Below are 19,257 nucleotides of genomic sequence, written 5' to 3'. Positions count from 1 at the left end.
TCTGCCTCTCACCCATTTCAACGCCTGGCAAGGTGTGGCATGACTATGTTGTTATAAACATAATTAAGTCACATATATTAATGAGACGAAAATAAATAAATATAATATTCAACAGCAAAATCCATAAATTTGCATTTCATGGCCAGAGCTATTAAGAAAATTATGATCTTCAATGTTATATTCCATTAAACCCCTAATTCCCTACTGCTGGGCATAGGTCTCCTAAATCACCATCTATCTAGACTAACTTCCAATATTTCCTCTTCAATGATCAGTACCATAGATCATCAAATCAGCCAATCTGAGAATATGTCAAGATGGCTACATAGCCAAGGGGTTGCGGTGCATTTGTCAGACATGATCCGGCCAATCCCATTCAAGCTTGGCAGCCTTGCATGCTTCCTGTGTCAGCAATAAGAAGCTGATGTTCAATATACATGTATTTATTTCTTGCAGCCATATAATTTGTCCTTATAGAAAAATGTAAGAAAATACACACCATCATAGTTATATATTAATAATAATTACCTAACCTAACTTAATATGTACCTATGACTTTTTGTAGGTACAATAACAAGCAGGCTTTCACCACTAGATGACTGAGTGATCCCCTTTTCATAGTTTGTTAGATCGGACATAGAGAATAGCAATTTGTAGGTAGGTTAGGTACAATGCAATAGACGAGTTCATATTGCTACTAGTCTGGTAACGCATACACTTTTAGCGACGGACGGGTGTTTACATGAGAATTTCATAGGTCTATATTGTAGGTTATTGTCCGATTGAAGGTAAAATCATGGGACGCCAAAACCTATAATGTCATCAAACACTGACGTCATTCCATCTCATCAGGCTAGCAAAAATGTTAGCGGTTTCTGGTCTTGTAACGTAAATATAATAGGAGTAGGAAGAACTGCAGTCTATCAGGAGGAATGTTCTATAGCCTCTTTTCTGTTCTGTTCCGAATAATTTATATATTAAACACGTGCTGTGTTGACATCTGAATACCATTTTGAATGCGATTTTACATTAGTAGACAGACAACAGATAGATCAATTAATAAGAAGAAGTTACGATTATCTTGGGCAGATTACTTACATTTCCCGGTTTTCGATTCCAGTGCTTTCTTCAAACGTTCAACTAAAGCCGGCTTGTTACCCTTCGTATCCAAACCAAGGGCTCCTAACTCCGACCTCAGATCCACTACTTTCATCTTTGCGGGATCCATTATGCCACTATTATATAGTTTTCAAAACAAACACAGTTTTTAATATTTAATAGTACATGAAAATTAATAATTACGTGAATTCAAACATCACTTGCAAAAATTAACAACACAGAAAAGAAAGCGCCAAGCCAAACCAATATGGCGGCAGCCGCGGACAGAGACATTTTTTTTTGTATCGTTTATACATACATACAGAAAGGCAAAGGGATCTAAGCCCATACAGCCATGCGGACAGAGACATGCCTATGGACCACGCTGTGACTGACAAGACCTAAATCTAGAGAGAATATTTAGGAACATTATGTTTTTGTTCTTTCTATTGGCAAAGAACACACGCGCATGCTTTGCACTTAACCTCCTAGGAGCGCCGTTGTTGGAAGATGCGTTTTCTATTTTTGTTGATGACCAAATTTCAAAATTTGAGTCGTCTCCCACCTTCTACTTAATATAAACCCTCATTTTGCATATACAATTATAAAATTTTGTCTCTTCGTTCCCAAAACTACCTACGTTTTAAGATGTACACCGCTTTGGGCTCACGATGAACTATTATCTCTAATATTCTAAATGCCCCCTCAACAAAAGATGTTGGGCTCAAGCTGTGGGCTCAAGCAACACTGCCCGTACGACATGGTGATATTGGGTTTAGAAAAATAGCCAGTGTAGCACTGCCGGCGTTCTTGTCCTCGGTTTATAGTACGCAAAACCTCATTGGTAAAATTCTTGGCCCATCATTTTGTGATGCAGAGGTTGCATACTTGGCTGAGCTAGGAATGCCTGCAGTTGGTCCGAATGTCGATATACCTTTGAATCTGGCCTCGCAGCGGCATTGGGACGAGCCGCTTTGCTTGCTTGTCCAGGAAAACTTACTTGAGACTGCTGATCTCGTCTTTTGGCAAGCTGTGAGCCAGGGTCAGGTTTTTGGTTGAACGCTATTCCTTCAACTAGTGTAGGTACACTACTGGACAAGACTGCCTTTATTCTGGCAGTGAGCTTTCGATTGGGGGCCAGAACTAATGAACCACGGTTTGGCTTGTCGTCGTAGTGCAGGCCGCATCTCACGCCATGCTGCACTGAATGACGTCATCCATCGCGCTGTCCTAGAGCCTACTGGCATTTCAAGAGATGACGGTAAGAGGCCTGACGGCATAACACTTATTCCGTGGAAAAATGGGCGGTCGTTGGTGTGGGATGCGACGTACGTGGATACAGTAGCTCCATCCCACGTAGCAGCGACTGCCTAAGTAAGGCTGGTGCGGCTGCGTTGGCGGCAGAGTCCAGCAAAAGGCCTAAATATGCATCTCTGGGAGAGCCATACATATTTACGCCTTTTGCTGTAGAGACCCTGGGACCTTGGGGTGCGGATGCAAAAACCCGTTACAAAGAAATTTCCGCACGCCTGGTCGATGTCTCCGGGGACCCAAGGGCTGGTAACTATTTTGGCCAACGTTTGAGTTTGGCCATACAAAGAGGAAATGTCGCCAGCCACTGTCAGGGAACTTTACCGCACGACGACGGCGATTTAGTGTCAATTTTTTATTTAAATTAATTTGGTATTTATTATTTTATTTTTAATTACTAATAAATATGAGTTTTGTAAAATCAAACAAACTTTAGCATTGTAATTTTGTGTCCTTGGTTTTATCGGTTTAATTTTTTTATAATGCTACCAACTTGGTTTGACCGGAAACGGAAATCAAGTTATTGAATTTTTGGCGGGTTTGTCGCTTAGATACGAAATTATGTTTGGTTAATTTTTATATTGTATTTTTTACATCTTTAAATATTAGCTTTTCTTGATATTACCTTAGAATCTTATCAAATTAAAATGGCAAGGAAAGAAGAACCCAAAAGTACATTTCTGTTTTTACTGTTATTGTTTCAGTTTGATTATCGTATCTTTGAAAAGCAATGATTTTTTGTGTTTATTTACAGTCCAACCAAACAATGATCTTGAGAAGAAAATTATAGAAGCTTTCGAAGTGTTTGACCATTCGGGAAAGCAGGTAGTTGATGTTAGAGAAATTGGTACCATCCTGCGTTCCCTAGGTAAGAACTTGAGACATTGTACGATACAATGGGTAGGTATTTTATGAATATAGTAGGCATAAAACTTCTAGTGCATATTTCCACCTACCTAGTAATTTCCACTATATAGCCACATAAAACTTTTAGAAGACAGATATATTTCCACTAAATCTCAAACTAGCTACAGCTAGTAGACAGTATCCACCACCTGCGTATTTATTATTGTTTTAGGTTGTTGTCCAACAGAAGCGGAGGTGCAAGAAGTGATACTCGCCACAGAAAACAAGGAAGCAACCGGAAATGTTCCACTCATAACTTTCTTGCCATTCATGTGTAAAGTCATGATAGAACACAGGTATGTTGTAGTACTAGTACTACGCAGTACTCTTTATTATCTATACCTGGGATTCCCCGATTCGTCATCCGATAAAAACAGGTTTTTCTATACCTACTCGTATATTTACTATGAATCTTTGGGCGGTCAACCATCCGAACTTAGATTTTTATCGGTTAACGGATCCGGCTAGAGTATAGTGACGCCCCGTGGACGCCTTAGCTATGTTAGTAGAGACCACGAGAAAAGGCCCGTGGCAATATGAGAAACTATATCAATAACAGATAAACCATGTAGGACCACGTTTGCAGGACTTAATTCGTGGTACGGTAGGTGGTGCGTAGAAGTGCGTAGCATATTTTTTATATGTAACAATGATCATACGTAATCAAACAAGTTTTATGAGTAACATGCCGTCAACAAAATTTGTCAGCCTGTAAATAACATTACGTATTTTAGAAATCCCTGAGCGTAATTAGTGAACCATGGGTAGAGATTTTGAGTAGCGGTGGTGGGCGGTCCAGTAGTTAAGTCCGTCTGCCTGTGGTGGGAAGGTCCCAGGTTCAAATCCTACTCGTGCCACAAGAGTTTGTAAACCAAACTTGACTCATGTGTAATTTTCATAGACACACTTGCTTCCGCTGAATAAAATAATTAGTTGTAATTTTTTTCTAAACTGACTAAAAATACCCTTGTTCAGATTTTACCCCGCCAGTGCTGAGATGCTGTTAGCAGCATTCAAGTATTTTGATCACGAGGGCCGTGGATTTCTCACTAAGGAACGATTCACACAACTCATGCTGGAAGAGGGAGAGCCGTTCACACAGGTGGGAAAGAATGTAACAAAAAATGTTTGCAAACTATCCCTTTCATTCATACTGTGAGTTTATTTTTCTTAGAGTGGCCTCTCTCTGTCATGAGACATTATAAGGGCTGATAGTGACAAAACATAAAAATGCTGTAACTAATTTATGGATAACGTGGTACGAGCAGCTATACTTAAACAAATATGAAGAATGTGTCATAGTTTACTATTTACAATGTGATCACTGTTGACTACACGGATTTTGATGGGCACCTTTTTCGATTTAGCGTTTTAACCACAGATATTAGAACATATGATTTAACGACTGTAGAAAGGAACCACGTAAGTCAGTTGGCTGAGGTGTATCTAATCCCATCCCACTAATATTATAAAGGCGAAAGTAATGTTTGTTACTTCTTTAAGCTCAAAAGGCTGGGCCAATTTTATTTGGTAGGTGAGATACGGAAATAAATGGTTCTGCTCTAGAATATACAGGTGACTTTTTATACATTAGCAATATTTTGTCGACATGCTCCGTCGATGATTCTGAACAAGTTTTAGTATGGGAGTAACTTCTAAATCGCGAAAAAACAACTGTTCTATACAAAGTTAAATACCTAAGTTGTGGAAAATGTACCTAGGGATTACTTAGCTGATTTTTTTTTCGCGATTTCAAGGTTGCTTCCATACGAAAAGTTGTTCAGTGCCATCGACTGAGCATGTAGATAAAATAATGCCAATGTATCAGAAATCACCCTGTATCTTTGAAATAAATGTAGGTATTTATTAATTCCATGAAGATGTTTATCTCCAGGAGGAGTTCGACGAGATGATGCAAACCGCCTTGGATCCGGTGACCGACACCATCACGTATGAATACTACATCAATCAGCTAATGGTATATAATGTGTTTTCTTTTGTAGTTCATATATTTATTCATAAACATATTTATGTACCGAGCGCACATTAGCCCCACCATCATATTTTGATCAAATTAAAATTTATGTACCTTATAGAATTAGATTAGTAGTTTTAAGTTTCTTTTATTGTAATTACGAAAAATTAAAATTAATTTTATTTATATAAATAAAAATTAATTTAAAAAAATTTTGCTTTTATGAAATTGATAAAAATATGATGAGCACTAGTGTGCGCTGAATACACTCTTAAAGTCAAAGACACGCAATGTCTGTGGTCAAGGACAAAGAAAAGTAGACGCGAGCACATATTACATAATACCTCAGTAAAGCGAGTGACTAGCGTAACGTGTATAGAAGACTTGCTTTTGTCCACAGCTTCCCCCGCATTTATTTCGTGCGTCCACTCCTAACTTGTTATGTCGATAGCTCGGGATCTAAGCAACGTATCGCGATGAAACATATTAAGTTAGATCTTACGCTATACAACTGTAAAATCCAGTAGTATTTGTGTGATGCGCGAACAAATCATCTCATACAAAGTAGCAAATATGCATTTCTCTTGCATGAGCGAAACAAAATATATGACGTCTATGGTTCTTACACAAAGCTCAACGCAGATGGCAGCACCGACACGAACCACCTTTGCCATGGCATGGTGAACAAGTATGAAGCAAAAATAAAGATACATCATATAGCCATTTTTTTAACAAGTTGTTTACGATACGGAAGGTACGCGGTAACGCGGGCCGGTCACCTATATCTAGTCCGTCGCTTCTTGGATGGATTTAAGACACATTCGTTAAGAATAAATTGTCCCGAAAATAATCCCGTGACGTCCGTACAATAGTGATCGTCGCTGTGTTAAACTTGACACACAGGGCTTGACACTAAGGATTGATATTCAGCGTACAACTATGGATTGCATAATAGAGTTTTAACTGTAAAAAATATTATTTTGCTGTCCTTACTAAGATTTTTAAAGCACAAGCTTTTTTTTGAGTGTACATCTTCTGCCATAAGATGTTTTCTGCAACGCCAAAAACAAGGGATATATTTTTCGAACGAATGATAATGAAGAAGGCAGTATAGCTGGTAATAAAAATAAACATTTACTTAAGACATTTTATTACATATCTAAATTACAATATAATGTAGGTTTATTGTGGTGTATACACACCACATTTATAATACTAAACAAATAAATCAATAGTTATTATTGAAAGAAAAAATCTACTCTTGTAGTTTATGTCCATTAAAAATGAGTCCATAAAGTTTAATATTCATTACGAAACTATAGTCATGAGAGTTAGTTCCGTGATTTTAACACCAAGTTTACGATTTCAAATCATAAATCGGCGTTTACACGTGAAATTGACGTCATTAAAATATTTGCACATCACAAGCATCGTAAGCAGTGTGTGTAGTGTGACTTGCTATTTACCTTGCTATGTAACCATCGAGCCGAATCGCGATCCAATCACATAGCGCCATTGTGACGCAAGGACAACCACAACGCAATGTGATTGGTTCGCCGCGTCTCACTTCAAATCGACTCGACGGTGAGAAGTGAAATGCAAACCCACACTAAGCACTCAGATTCACGTCATAACTGGACGTTTATGCATGAAATTGTATTTAGTCACCAGTATCGTAAAGAAAGCTAGGTTTAAAATTAAATAGATCAATTTTGCGCCAGTTTACTTGCCCGTCTAGTCCTAACTGAACTAGGCGTGCTAGTCGTGGCCAATCTGGCCGAAGCTCTAGTAGGCGTCGCTCTCCCAGTTTCCTTGGTTATTAATTCCTCAACTGTGTCCTTTGCTTCAGCCTCAGTATTGTCAACATTAGTCTTTTCTTTCTCTTGAATAGTCTCTCCATTTCCGTTCTCATTCTGACCATCCAAATCGATCACTTCCTCTTCAGCTTCAATCAATTCAACATCATCACTTTGAGTGTTTTCTTCAGTTTTTTCTTTATTCTTATCATCTATCACGGCTTGGACATCTCCATTGTCTTCATCAACAGCTCCATTACTTGCAACATTTTCTAACTCTTCATTCCTAATAGATGTTAACAACTCATCTATTTGGTTATTAAGTGTATCATTTAATACTTCATTGTTTTCCTTGCTAGCATCTCTCATAGTGACATCTTCATCTGTGATGTCTGAAGTGTTAGGAGCACTTGTGTTTTCGCTAGGAGTGTTCAAAGCGCTGCTTGTCACCCATTGGCTGATCTTGACTATGATCTTTTCGTTTCCTGAAGATTAAAATGTTTATATTAGTACATTATAATATTTGGTTCTCAGAATGAAATTTTGACATGTCATAAAATTGGCACTCTTTAGTAAGAATTGAAATAAAAAATAATATGTGATTTTGATTGCAAGATTCTTATGACTATCATGAGTACTTTAGTCACGTTGAGTCGCGGCTATGAGACCCCGAAACCTGGGCTTCGGGACCTCACACAAGAGATACTATGTGTGATCGTTTTGCTACACTCGGAATATTGTATACAGTTTTTCATAGCTATCGGTAGTTTCGCATACTATCGATAGTCAGTTTTGGTGCAATACTATCGATAAAGAGCAATACTATCGATAGTATTGATATACTCGTCATCACCATTAGACACTATCGATTGCATTGTTATTTATAGTATTGCTCCATAATAGCTAACGATCCCATCGGTAGACCTACAGCCATGCTCTCGATAAGCCAATCGATAGATTAGCCATTTTCGATTGAAAATATCGATAGTTCGACAACACTAATACAAACAACATGTTACCGATAAAAGTTCCATTCGCGGCCACCATTCTATCAAAGTCGCTCTTATTGTCGAATCCAACATACAGCAAATTGCGCACGTTCTTTATCTTCTTCACCAGCTTAGGGTTGAACTGCGCAAGGAATTCCGTCATTACACTCTTCTTGGGAAGAGTGGGCCGACCTTGGATCTGAAATTTTTTTTTTAATTTGGACAAATCACACAAATTCGAGTAAGCCCTAAAATAATTTCGAGACTTGTGTTATGGGATACTAACTCAACAATACTACATTTTATAACTCTTGCTGATTTGCCCCAATTTTATTTATTTACCCAGGCCTTTGGTCTGTAGGAATATTGGCAAAACTATGCCGCTCAATTAAAAAAAAATATTTAAAAATGTTGAAAAATAAAAATGGTTTCTCTTGCTTATGATGGTGAAAGGTTTGAAGGGCTGTATGTTTGTCTGGATCGGTTTAATAAACATCATGATAGTAAGTATGTCTATATCACGAATGCCGAGAATGTATCAAGATAAGAGAGAGATACTAACCTTTACATGGTAATCCAGTTTATGAGGTTTCTTATTCATTATTGCATCCTCAAGTTTGCTTATCTCCGAGCCGGGTTCAATAGGTTCATTGGCCAAAGACAGACGCACATTGGTTTCCTTAATTATGGCCTGTTTGGCCCTCTCAAAAGTAATGTCGTGAGACAAAACTCTCATTATTTGCTGGAAATTTACAAATAAATATTACCTAGGTAAATTTTAACCTTTAATAATTTTTTCAAATACTATTATTTCGTTTTTTGGTAATATTTAATATAAAATATACATACCACTTTCATTCTGGGCAGCCACATGGACATGCGTTTGAGTATGACCTGATCGAGCATGACTTCATATCTCTGACGTAACGCCTTGTCTGCTTCCAATTCTTCAACATTATGTTTCGGGTTTTCAGTACCCACTGGCTTATCATTTTCTCCTCCTGGATCTGCTGCTGGCTTCTGTGCATCTTCTGCTGGCTTTTCTGTATCTTCTGCTGGTTTTTCTGCGTTCTCGACGGGCTTTTCTGAATTGTTTGCAACATTTTCCGTATTTTCTTCAGGGTTTTCAGCGACATCGTTTTTTACCATACAATCTTTAGACGTCTCAGTATCAGTATTATTCATGCCAACATCTCCAGTAGAAGTTTCAGTTTTGTCTTTTCCTTCATTTTCTGATTTCAATAGCAATTCACTCTCTTCTTTTGCCAGAGCTTCAAGCTGAAAGAACAAGAACATATTGAACTGTCTAATGTCACTGGCTTGTGTTAATGTCGAATGCATTCGTTTCTGAATAAAAATCCTTTGTGATCTACTTATATATAAAATTTCATCTGACGGAAATCCGTCCTGTATATTACATCCATATATTTGCATAAAATAGTAAAGGTTACCTTGGCAAACATTTTATTCAGTGAAACTGACAATAGTCTATTATAATTCCTCTTGAAGAATTGGAATGGATTCATTATATTGTTTCCTGAAAATGTCAAAAATAATTATGAATAAATAAAATTCAGGTTCATTTAATATGTTTTAAAAATTATTCAGTGAGTTCGTTAATTCTATATCAAAACATTAGCCATTATTGGTGTAACTTACTATCCTGCAATTTCTGCTAAAAAATATTAATTATGATATTTTAATAAAAATCATAATTGGAACAGAAATCTCAGGCATAGTAAAAAAGTCGTTTTACGATCATTGCGTGTGACCAAACAGTTAATTTTTAGCGTCTTTACATTATCGCCGATTCCGGGAACGTGATGTTTTGAGCTGATGAATCAACAAATAAGTACAATGTACAATATTGTTGACGGGTGTTGTTAAGGGGACAATTCCATTGGTTGCGCGAAAATATGTGCTACGCTTTATTGTACGCTACGTACGGAAGCGTGGTTCAGCTGCTCACATCAACACAGTTCCATGCGACGCATGACAGCCATGAATATGACGCAGGCGTAGAAGTCGCACTGTAAACAGCTTGTGGCGGTTATACCAATGTCGGACGTTCAGCTGAATATAGCTTGCGCAACAAAGGTACATCAGCTTAAGGTTCTCGAACGACGAGATCTTAACATGGAGTGGACGGTATGGATTAGCGACAATGTAACGACGCTTATAAGAATACTAGCCAATTCAATCAGAAATCGTATCCTTAGATAGATCATCCAGATGTTTAGCGGCCTGGCACCCAACACAATTTGTGGGGCTATCGCCAGAACTCTCTTAACATCATGTAAAAACTGAGAATCGGAAAATAATTGTAGCACTACCTGTAGACATATTGAATTCGGTGGCTTTTTTCTTATCTTTCTTCTGAATGCCGGCTTCAATGATATCCTTATCTGTATTGAGAGGGTACACAGCGCGGTATACCTGCATGATTTGGGCTACGTTGCCGACTGGCTTGCCGAGCATGGTCTCTCGGATGCGCTCGCGAATCAACTGTTTCATTCCTCTGCAGGAGCCGGTCTCGGCAAAACAGTGAGCGTAGGCCGGCTCCTTGCCGTACTTATCCTTGACAACCTTCAAAATTTCCCCTAGAGCCAACTCCAGCCGTCCGACTGTCTGCTGAGACGGGACGTGGTCGGCGAGCAGAATCGGAGAGCCCTCATTCACTCTAGGGGTCATATGTTTGACGGGGTTTGGGATCAATGGTTGCACATTGACCGGTCTATTAGGCTTGGTCACTTTGGTCGGCTTGAAATCATTAGGTCTATGTCTCTGGGGCCCCTCCCTGAACCGTTGGCTGGGCGCTGGTCTGCCGTTTTGCTTTTTGGGTGCAAACCCAGGACGTTCGGACGGAGGCACATATTTGGACCTAGAATTCTGACCAGAGTTATATTTCCTTGGCTGAGAGTACGGTTTCTTAGCCGGCGGTTCATAGAAGCCCTGATTACTCGGTGGATCGGACCACACGTAATCGCCTAGGCGTTTTTTAGCAGACTGCCGGAAATGGCTGTGAGATTGTTGCGGCTCGTCGTATAGTTGGGAGAAATCACGATTGCAATTCGAGTAGTCACGGCTGGAACTCGAAAAAGCATGATTTGCACCAGAAAATTGTGATCCATCATCGAAGGGCTGATGATTCCTGAACGATTGAGGCTGGTCATAATTATAGCTCTGAAATTGGATATAAAAATAGTTATAACTGCGCTGCGCCCTTTTTTTTATGGGCCTTCAGATCGACTTGCATTCATTCATGGTTTGAAAGGTTGTCTATTGCTCAAAACACTTTTTGTATATTAATTTATATACAATTACAAAACTAAAGTGTTTTGTGAAAATTATAATTTAAATATTATTTATTTTGATCATATTGAATTCCCTTATGTAGTGAGCTTAGTAGTCATGATAAGTATTGTATTTAATTGTTAAATATTATAACTATGATAAATTACAATATATTAAGAACGGTCTATCCATTATATGCCACAGACAAACAATACCATATTTTTTGGTCAGGGGTAAAAATAGGATCAATTGGCCATTCCATGTAATTTTATGCTACAAATATGTTGCTATTTCTATGTCACCATCATACTTTTCCTATAAAAGTAAATGATAGTGACACCACCAAATCCCATCCATATCATATCAATTACAATCAGCTGTTAGTTATCAAGTTTCATTGACTTCTTCTATGCAGGTGAATGATTTCGGGTAGGGTAATGTGACATAGATTGTTGCTTTAAAACACAAGATTTTTTTACATATCTTTCTATTCAGTCACATGGTCAAGGGAAGTTTTTCCAAATCGTTTTATAATAGTTTATAAAGAATACATCCATCTCTAGCAAATGTTAATATTAAAAGTTATAATCAAATTTTCCAAATCTGTCAAGGTGTCTTTTAGGCAAATCTGTCAGTATATATGTACATTTAAAAATGCACAACTAATGAGAACACACCAACTTACCACTCTGTTAAAAGCTTGTTGCTGGTTGAGCAAATTTTGTTGCTTTTCTATCATCTCACGCTTTCTCTTGAGCAGCTCCAGCTCCAGGTCTAAGTCCTACAAATGTGTTAAATCCTTTTTGTTAGTTTTAATTAATTTCCACCATTTCAATTACTTAATTGTAAAGATTCAATGCATATATACAATCATTATCTAGTAGTCGTACCAATGATAGGCAATGGGTTAAATTATTAGTGACTAAATAGCGAATAAATTTTTTTATGAATGTATATAAATGAATTTATAATGATTTATTTTGTATAATGTATATTTCACTGTTTTACGGTTATGGATAATTTCAGGTAAGGAAATGCAACATGAACTTTTTATTTATTGAAACCCAATTCTGGCCAACATAAACAAAAATTTAGTAAATAATCATAACTCAAGAACTAACGTAGCATAATATTTAGAAATACAGACAAAATACTATATGCAGATTGCGTCGTTGGGTGCGCCAGCCATCTTTTATTGCAGTCAAACTCCCAAGTCAAAACTTAGTTTATATTAGTTTTCTAGTTAAAAAGTTATAGTAATTATTGATTGATGACTCGTTACTCTACTTACACGCAAATGTTCCGTTAGCAGCGGACCATTGCTGCTGCCGCCGCCGCCGCCGCCACCTCTGCCATTTCGATTGACACGTCTCATTATAATCTAGTAATCAAATGTATTACACTAAAACCAATTACTTTGGCTCAAATTTCACTATATATGTAAAATTATTAGATTCGCACGGTCACCCCTAAACGAATTCTCTCAAAATGAAACCTAGGAAATGAACGAATGAAATGAGAGAAAATACATAGGTAAATAGAAAATATAAATCGATATGTCAGCTGTCAATCAGCGTATGTCAACGTCAACTTTTTCTTTAAAGAACTTATGCATAGAGCATAAAGAGAGCAGGCTATGATGCCATGCTTCATAATGGCAAAAACCCCGTTCTCCAGCTGCAAGCAAAGACCGCGTCAAAAAACTGACAAATTTGCTTGCGGATCGACAAGCATTTTTTACCCTATCGTATAGCCATAAGGTTTAAAATATTCATGAACCGCGAGCGAGATAAATAATGAAAGTTTAAAACTAGGTATCCTTCCTTTCCTAACTCCTGTCCTAATCCTTTACACAGGTAGCTCCTAAAGAAGTATATAACATCGCTGACGAGATGGAGGCCGAGCGAAAGAGATTAGAGGCGGCCGCCCCAAAGAAACGTCGCGCTTCCGACCTTTTGAGGGCTGCGCACTGATTTTCATGTTAGATCTCGTTAAATAAAGTCTCTAGCCAAAAAAACAAAGAATAATCTTGTACATTCTGTCAAAAAAGTGATGAAATGAGGGCGCTCTCTTGTAGGCTGGCAACACTAGGTGCTTATCGTATGTCAACCAATCTTGACCATTTTATTTGGTATTGCAATGACAAAAAAATTTTGTTAATTAAAGTCCATTTTCTTGACAGACTGTACAAAAAGCTCGTTCAAGACCAGTGCACGCCGAACGCGTATGCAGAACGTGCACAACAAAATTATATACAATTTTAACGCACGTGTACACGTGCGTAACAGTTTCATATAACCGTGCGCGCAAAAGTGCTGCGCTGGAATTCGGTGTGGGTGGACGGGCTTTTATAGCATCCTTCCCTTATCCCTTTTCACATGCTGATTGACAGATTGGTCAAAGCCGCGGCTTTGTCTAATCTGCATTATTATAATAATTGATAGTGGTATCATCATGCTCGACTAGCGACCGCCGTATTTGCCTTCCAAATATTTTTTCCGAGCTTCGCAGTTCTGGTTACCGGTGTCCATGGGCTGCGGTGTTTGCTTGCCGTCAAGCTATCCGCGTGTTCGTTTGCCCACTATACTATTAAAGCTACTTAATCGATGGCAGTCATTACCTCCCATTTAATGCAGTTCCTACCCTAATTTTGACTTACATTTATGTACAGTACAAATAGGTTTTTACCAGAAAATTATTTATTTACACATTAATTTCCAGGTCGAGGAAGAGGTGATGGAAACTACAGAGCCTCCTAAGTAGAAGATGAAATTAATAGTTGCGAGAAGCTATAATACTCGAACGAATACTCAAATTTTAGTAATCAAGGAAAAAACAAATTATTTGCAATTATTTATTTTGGATGACTAAATAAAAAACATTTTCCCTCTTAATTGTCTTTTAAATATACCATTTGCCACTGGTAAACTTACATAATAAAAATAACGCAAACTAATCAAATTGAAAACTAAACCTAAAGTAAACCTTAGTACAAATTTTCTTAAACTTAAAAAATACATACAATGTACATACAGTATGTACAGCAAAGTTAAATCAAACATATATAATATATTTAACATAAAATAGGAACAAAATGACCCATAAGAATTGTAATCCTTGAAATCAGCACCTACAATTTTGTGACTAAAATCACTTAGTTGTTTAAGAGAAATTATTAATATTGGACACAATAGTTTCACAGAGCAATGTGAATTGAAGATTGATAAATTTAATTTTAACATTAAATTTTAACGAAGGTTAAAATCTTAGACTATAAAGGCTTTCATTCCACATCCGAGCCGCTACATTCATCCAAAACTATGCCACCAGACATGAGAGCCAGAATATCATGATCGTCCAATTCTTCAAAATCACCTTTTCCTTTCAACGGATCTTTCTTAGTTTTAACATAAGATTTCTTTTTAATTTCTTGAGCCTTGCTAGTAAACTTAGCTTGTGGCTTCGCTTGTGCTGTTTCAATTTGACCTTTAGGTGTAGGCTTTACTTTATTTGCATTAGCTTTCGTTTGAGTTGGTGCAGACTTTGCTTGTGTAGTTCTATTTTGAGCCGAAGGATTTTTTTTCTGTTGAGGTGTGAGTTGTTTTTTATGTGCGTTTGGTGTAGCTGTAATAGGCTTATTTGGTGTATTTTGTGTAGCTGTAGTAGACTTAATTGGTGCATTTTGTGTAGCTGTAGTAGACTTATTTGGTGAATCTTGTGTAGCTATCTTAGGCTTATTAGGTGCATTTGGTGTAGCTGTCATAGGCTTATTCAGTGAATTTTGTGTAGCTGTCTTAGGCTTATTCTGTGCATTTTGTGTAGCTGTAGTAGGCTTATTCTGTGCATTTTGTGGAGCTGTAGTAGTCTTATTCGGTGCATTTTGTGTAGCTGTAGTAGGCTTATTCGGTGCATTTTGTGTAGCTGTAGTAGGCTTATTCTGTGCATTTTGTGTAGCTGTAGTAGGCTTATTCGGTGCATTTTGTATAGGCTTATTAGGCATCTTTTCAGTCGTGCTAGCTGTAGGTGTAGTTGTATTTACTTGAGTTGTCTTAGTTACTGTAGAATTGGCAGAAAAATTAGCTTTGACTGCTGTTAAGGATTGATTAGATTCTTTAGAGTTTTGCAAAGGTTTAGGCACATTCGTTTTGGCTTGTGTAGTTGGTTTGACAGTTGTTGGCTTGTTTTCTGCATTACTTGTAGTAGGTTTGGCTTGAGTAGTAGATTCAGCTTGTGTAGTTTTAGCTACTGCTTTAGCTAATTCTTTCTCATCTTGTTTTATTATATTATCATTTTTGGGTGTATCTTTAGCATCTTTATCTGTTGTAACATCAGTTTTAGTTTTTTCTTCGTTAGACTTGTTAAAGCTGGTTTTAAGTTTGTCTGGGCGTTGACTGAACTTGTAGCACGGAGTTACTGACACCCTCGATAATCCTGTTAGGAACAAAATAATACCATAAAAAAAAAACATTTTTAACTCAAAAGATCAAGTTTTGGCATTTTTTAACCCAAAATTCTCACAGCGTCAAATTTATATTTTTGTTTGTAATGAATAAACTCAAAAACCACTGAAATTTGACACAGAAATGAAACGTTCAGGAGTAACATAGGCAACTTTTTAAAATGTTTTTACTCGAGCGAAGCCGAGACTAGTCGCTATCTAGAAAACACAAATCGAATACTTATGGTCAAAAAAGATAAATAAACATACCACAATACAAGTCCTTAGTCTTGCACAGCCAGTCGAAGTCCTGGATACTCTTCACTTGAGCATAGAACGACCTGGTGGTGCCCGCGATCCTCTTGAACGAGATGAAACTGTACTTCTTGAGGAAATTCCGAAGGTTCGTGCGCTGCGGTATCACGCTGAACTGGATCTGGACGGTGGGGAGTAAATAAATATATAAGGACAAATCAAATAGATTGAGTTAGCCCCAACGTAAATTCGAGACTTGTGTTATGGGATACTAACTCAACGATACCATATTTATAAACATCTAAGACCCGGGCCAATCAGAAAAAGATAATTTTCCATCATTACCTGACTGGGGTTCGAACCAGGGACCTTTCGGTTCAGAAGCAAGCATTTTACCACTGCGCCACCGAGGTCGACTAAAGTAAATGGTGTAGAGCATTAAAAAAGTTATATGTATGGTGTAAGTAAGTACGTATAACTTTTAATGCTAATACTACGTACGTTATGTGCATCACTACATAGTATAAAAATAAGTCGCTTCCCGTTGTCTGTCTATCCTTATGTATGCCTAGATCTTTAAAACTACGCAACGGATTTTTTAAAATAAATATGTGATTTTAAATGAATTGGTTATACATGTCACACATGCTTTTAATATAAATAATGAGATGTAAAAATTATAATAAATTTATTCGCTAAAAAAATTGTGTGATTCCTGAGAAAGGTTTATGTGTATGATTTATTGTGAATTTTACCCGAGCGAAGCCGTGAAGGGCAGCTAGTGTATAATAAAGATGTGCAAGAGAAACTTCTTAAGAGCTTTTGGCCGTAATCTAGCACCACTTGAAAATCGTTGGACAACAACACCTTTTAAAAGTTTCGTGGTCGAATTTATTAGACTAATTTCTAAAATAAAAATAAAATAATAAACCAAATTTGTGTAACTTACTTTTAGTATCAATTTGTTGAATATATTCAACAGTCTCTTAGCTACGTTTAGCCCCAAAACCTGTAAAAGCATAAGGCAATGTTAATACCATTGATATTTAAATATTTAACATGAAAAAGTCCACTATAGTTGACCTTTTTCAAGACAAGTGCTCAGCCCGCACCCGTATTCTCATTATCAATGTATATTTTACAAGCATATATTCAATTTCACCTGTTTCGCTTGTATTCAAATCTTGTTTTTAAGATTTATCCTACTTCCAGTTGTCATATAGAGTTGACGTTTCCCACGTCGCTTCAGTTTCCATGACAATGCATTATTATGATCAGCATGACCTGATGGTGCACCCAGGATCGGCTCCCAACAAGGGAACTCTTCAACGGTTTACAGCACGGACATGGGGTTTTTGTCAGGCGTTAAATGCCACAAGATCTCTCGGACGATAATAAACGCTTGTGGCAAAAACTACATTTTTTGTAAAAAACTTGTTTCACGTTACTTTTAATCAAATTTACTAGCTTATGTCCGCGGTTTCGCCCGCGTATTTTTCCCGCGGGAACAGTTATTTCTCCAGAATGAAAGGTAACCTATGTCCTTATCCATATTTCAAACTACATGTAAGCAAAATTTCAAGAAGATTAGTTGAGCTCGAAGAGGTAACAAACAAACTTACTTTGCATTTATAACATTAGCAGGATAGTAGGATTAATGTCATCATCAACTCACATTTCTAAATGTATCGCCGACGTCCGTCCTAAATTTCTCAGCGACCATCTTATCAGCTTCGGTCCTTGGCTCGTCTGGAAGGGACTGCCACACCTGGGTACAAACATTTTTATTAGTTTATCAAGAAAACGGCTAGTCCAGTAGTCCCAGGTTGGAATAATACTCGTATCGCTAGAGTTATTTTTAGGCCTTGTTGTAAAACTATTTGGACTTGCTGAAAAAAAATTTTTTTTTTCGAATACTACAACACGGGTTATCAAATTAAGGGCTCAACGCAAGGATTATTAAGCAGGCGGGTTTATTGTTTTTAAATTTTTTGCTTCTTTATTGATTAAAAATTACCTTGATCATGACGTCTTGCAACTCGACGTCGATCATTCTGGACATGAGCGGGTTCAGCTCGTATGTGAACATTTCACCGGCCTTTTTGTTGGCGTAAAACTTCTTGGGAGCCGGCGCCGCTGTAAAGGAAACGCTTATTCTATGATGCTATACTGCTGATAACACAACTCATGTAATGTGAATACAAAATAAAATAATTTTTCTTCTTACAAGTGTATCAAAATAATACCTCATTTTACAACACTGTTAGGATGACTCGTTAATGCAACGAAGTCGCAAAGGGAATATAATAGTGCAATAAAGTATTGTATTGTATACACACGTGGAGTAATGTACACGTCATCCATGCGTCGTTCCGATTGGTCGCCTGGGGTAAAGCTGTCGATTGGCCTCTTGCGTTTGACGCGAGGTACGCGCACACGCTCTGTGGGCAAATGATGACAATATCATATTTTTCCCAGTGTAAATATAATTTACACCCTTCTCGATTAGTCGACGTCGTCGTCGAGTACGCCATGGTAATGTTATGCTGTTATGTTTAATTTATCATCATCAACAGCCATTTAAACGTCGCCACTGCTAAACGTCTAATTAATTATAACGATAAAGTTTAACTATGTATTGGTAATTCTAGTAACAGTAGTGACTATTAGCTAACCTTCACTAGTTGGAGGGCCACCTATAAAAGAAGAACTTAGAAATAACACACACTTTAAGAAATAATCATAAGAATATTTATAAACAATTTTCGAAATTGTATAATTAATGTTTGCACTGGCCATAAACAGAAAATAAACTCTTGATGTATTCCTAATTCAAATATTTTCACTTGACTGATGGTATATTCCCTACTTCTAAACGTAATGTAGATGTAAACATTAACTTAATCAGATACAGGAAATGAGATAGTGAGGTTTGTCCATGATTTTCTAAAAAAATAAAACTTTATTAAATAGACTAACAACACTAAAATGCCAAGCCCAACTTACATCTGAAAATCCTAAACACTAATAAAAATCATTAACTCTCGATATCGAATCGTATCCAGATGTTATCCAATATGACTGAATGCTTTGTGAGGGAGATGACATGAAAATAGACTCAATTTGGGCTTTTCTAGCAACAACCCTTTCCACCAATTAGCGGATTGCTTGCTGTCTGCTCTCGTTAATATAAAG

The 19,257-nt window shown here is 37.3% G+C and overlaps 4 protein-coding genes across 9 annotated transcripts in view; 1 reads left to right on the top strand and 3 right to left on the bottom strand.

The window, feature by feature from the left end:
• Positions 1–1,392, bottom strand: part of LOC128681023 (uncharacterized protein) — a 39,215-nt gene extending 37,823 nt beyond the window's left edge. For both annotated transcript variants that reach the window (XM_053764531.1, XM_053764532.1), the window contains exon 1: positions 1,099–1,392. In XM_053764531.1, coding sequence (XP_053620506.1) covers positions 1,099–1,228 — 130 coding nt within the window. In that variant the 5' untranslated portion in view covers positions 1,229–1,392. The remainder of the gene's footprint in view (positions 1–1,098) is intronic.
• A 1,532-nt stretch (positions 1,393–2,924) lies between these two features.
• On the top strand, positions 2,925–14,263 carry LOC128681263 (uncharacterized protein). Of its 2 annotated transcripts, XM_053765049.1 has the most exons (7): positions 2,925–3,081; positions 3,164–3,277; positions 3,488–3,611; positions 4,291–4,417; positions 5,210–5,293; positions 13,226–13,349; positions 14,091–14,263. In XM_053765049.1, exons 1-6 carry the CDS (start codon positions 3,057–3,059, stop codon positions 13,340–13,342), a joined length of 591 nt encoding a protein of 196 aa, XP_053621024.1. In that variant the 5' UTR covers positions 2,925–3,056; the 3' UTR covers positions 13,343–13,349; positions 14,091–14,263. The 2 variants fall into 2 exon arrangements, with proteins under 2 accessions (XP_053621024.1, XP_053621025.1); XM_053765050.1 differs by lacking the exon at positions 13,226–13,349.
• On the bottom strand, positions 6,424–12,925 carry LOC128681261 (uncharacterized). The gene is made up of 8 exons (XM_053765048.1): positions 12,661–12,925; positions 12,055–12,150; positions 10,409–11,258; positions 9,527–9,612; positions 8,925–9,353; positions 8,638–8,817; positions 8,106–8,274; positions 6,424–7,571 (listed from the first exon to the last, which is right to left on the bottom strand). The coding sequence occupies exons 1-8, from the start codon at positions 12,742–12,744 to the stop codon at positions 6,997–6,999; spliced, it is 2,469 nt and encodes an 822-aa protein (XP_053621023.1). The 5' UTR covers positions 12,745–12,925; the 3' UTR covers positions 6,424–6,996.
• The window catches only part of LOC128681260 (uncharacterized), a 21,995-nt gene continuing 16,947 nt past the window's right edge, over positions 14,210–19,257 (bottom strand). For all 4 annotated transcript variants that reach the window (XM_053765046.2, XM_053765043.2, XM_053765044.2 and 1 more), the window contains 6 exons: positions 18,402–18,503; positions 18,080–18,198; positions 17,738–17,830; positions 17,012–17,071; positions 16,078–16,243; positions 14,210–15,800 (listed from right to left, as the gene is read on the bottom strand). In XM_053765046.2, the coding sequence (XP_053621021.1) occupies positions 14,653–15,800; positions 16,078–16,243; positions 17,012–17,071; positions 17,738–17,830; positions 18,080–18,198; positions 18,402–18,503 (1,688 nt within the window). In that variant the 3' untranslated portion in view covers positions 14,210–14,652. The remainder of the gene's footprint in view (positions 15,801–16,077; positions 16,244–17,011; positions 17,072–17,737; positions 17,831–18,079; positions 18,199–18,401; positions 18,504–19,257) is intronic.

This window comes from Plodia interpunctella, chromosome 26 (genome assembly GCF_027563975.2).
Source record: "Plodia interpunctella isolate USDA-ARS_2022_Savannah chromosome 26, ilPloInte3.2, whole genome shotgun sequence".
Classification (NCBI taxonomy): Eukaryota; Metazoa; Arthropoda; class Insecta; order Lepidoptera; family Pyralidae; genus Plodia; species Plodia interpunctella.
This window is presented reverse-complemented; position numbering and strand designations above follow the sequence as displayed.

Bases quoted from the DNA above. Each gene is read 5' to 3' on its own strand.
- LOC128681261 (XM_053765048.1), bottom strand. From the start codon at position 12,744: ATGAGACGTGTCAATCGAAATGGCAGAGGTGGCGGCGGCGGCGGCGGC. The intron at 11,259-12,054 runs GTAAGTTGGTGT...ATCCAATTTCAG, and splicing joins AACAAGCTTTTAACAGAGTG to AGCTATAATTATGACCAGCC. The intron at 9,354-9,526 runs GTAACCTTTACT...TTGTTCTTTCAG, and splicing joins TGAATAAAATGTTTGCCAAG to CTTGAAGCTCTGGCAAAAGA.
- LOC128681263 (XM_053765049.1), top strand. From the start codon at position 3,057: ATGGCAAGGAAAGAAGAACCCAAAA. The intron at 3,278-3,487 runs GTAAGAACTTGA...TTATTGTTTTAG, and splicing joins TACCATCCTGCGTTCCCTAG to GTTGTTGTCCAACAGAAGCG. The intron at 4,418-5,209 runs GTGGGAAAGAAT...GTTTATCTCCAG, and splicing joins AGGGAGAGCCGTTCACACAG to GAGGAGTTCGACGAGATGAT.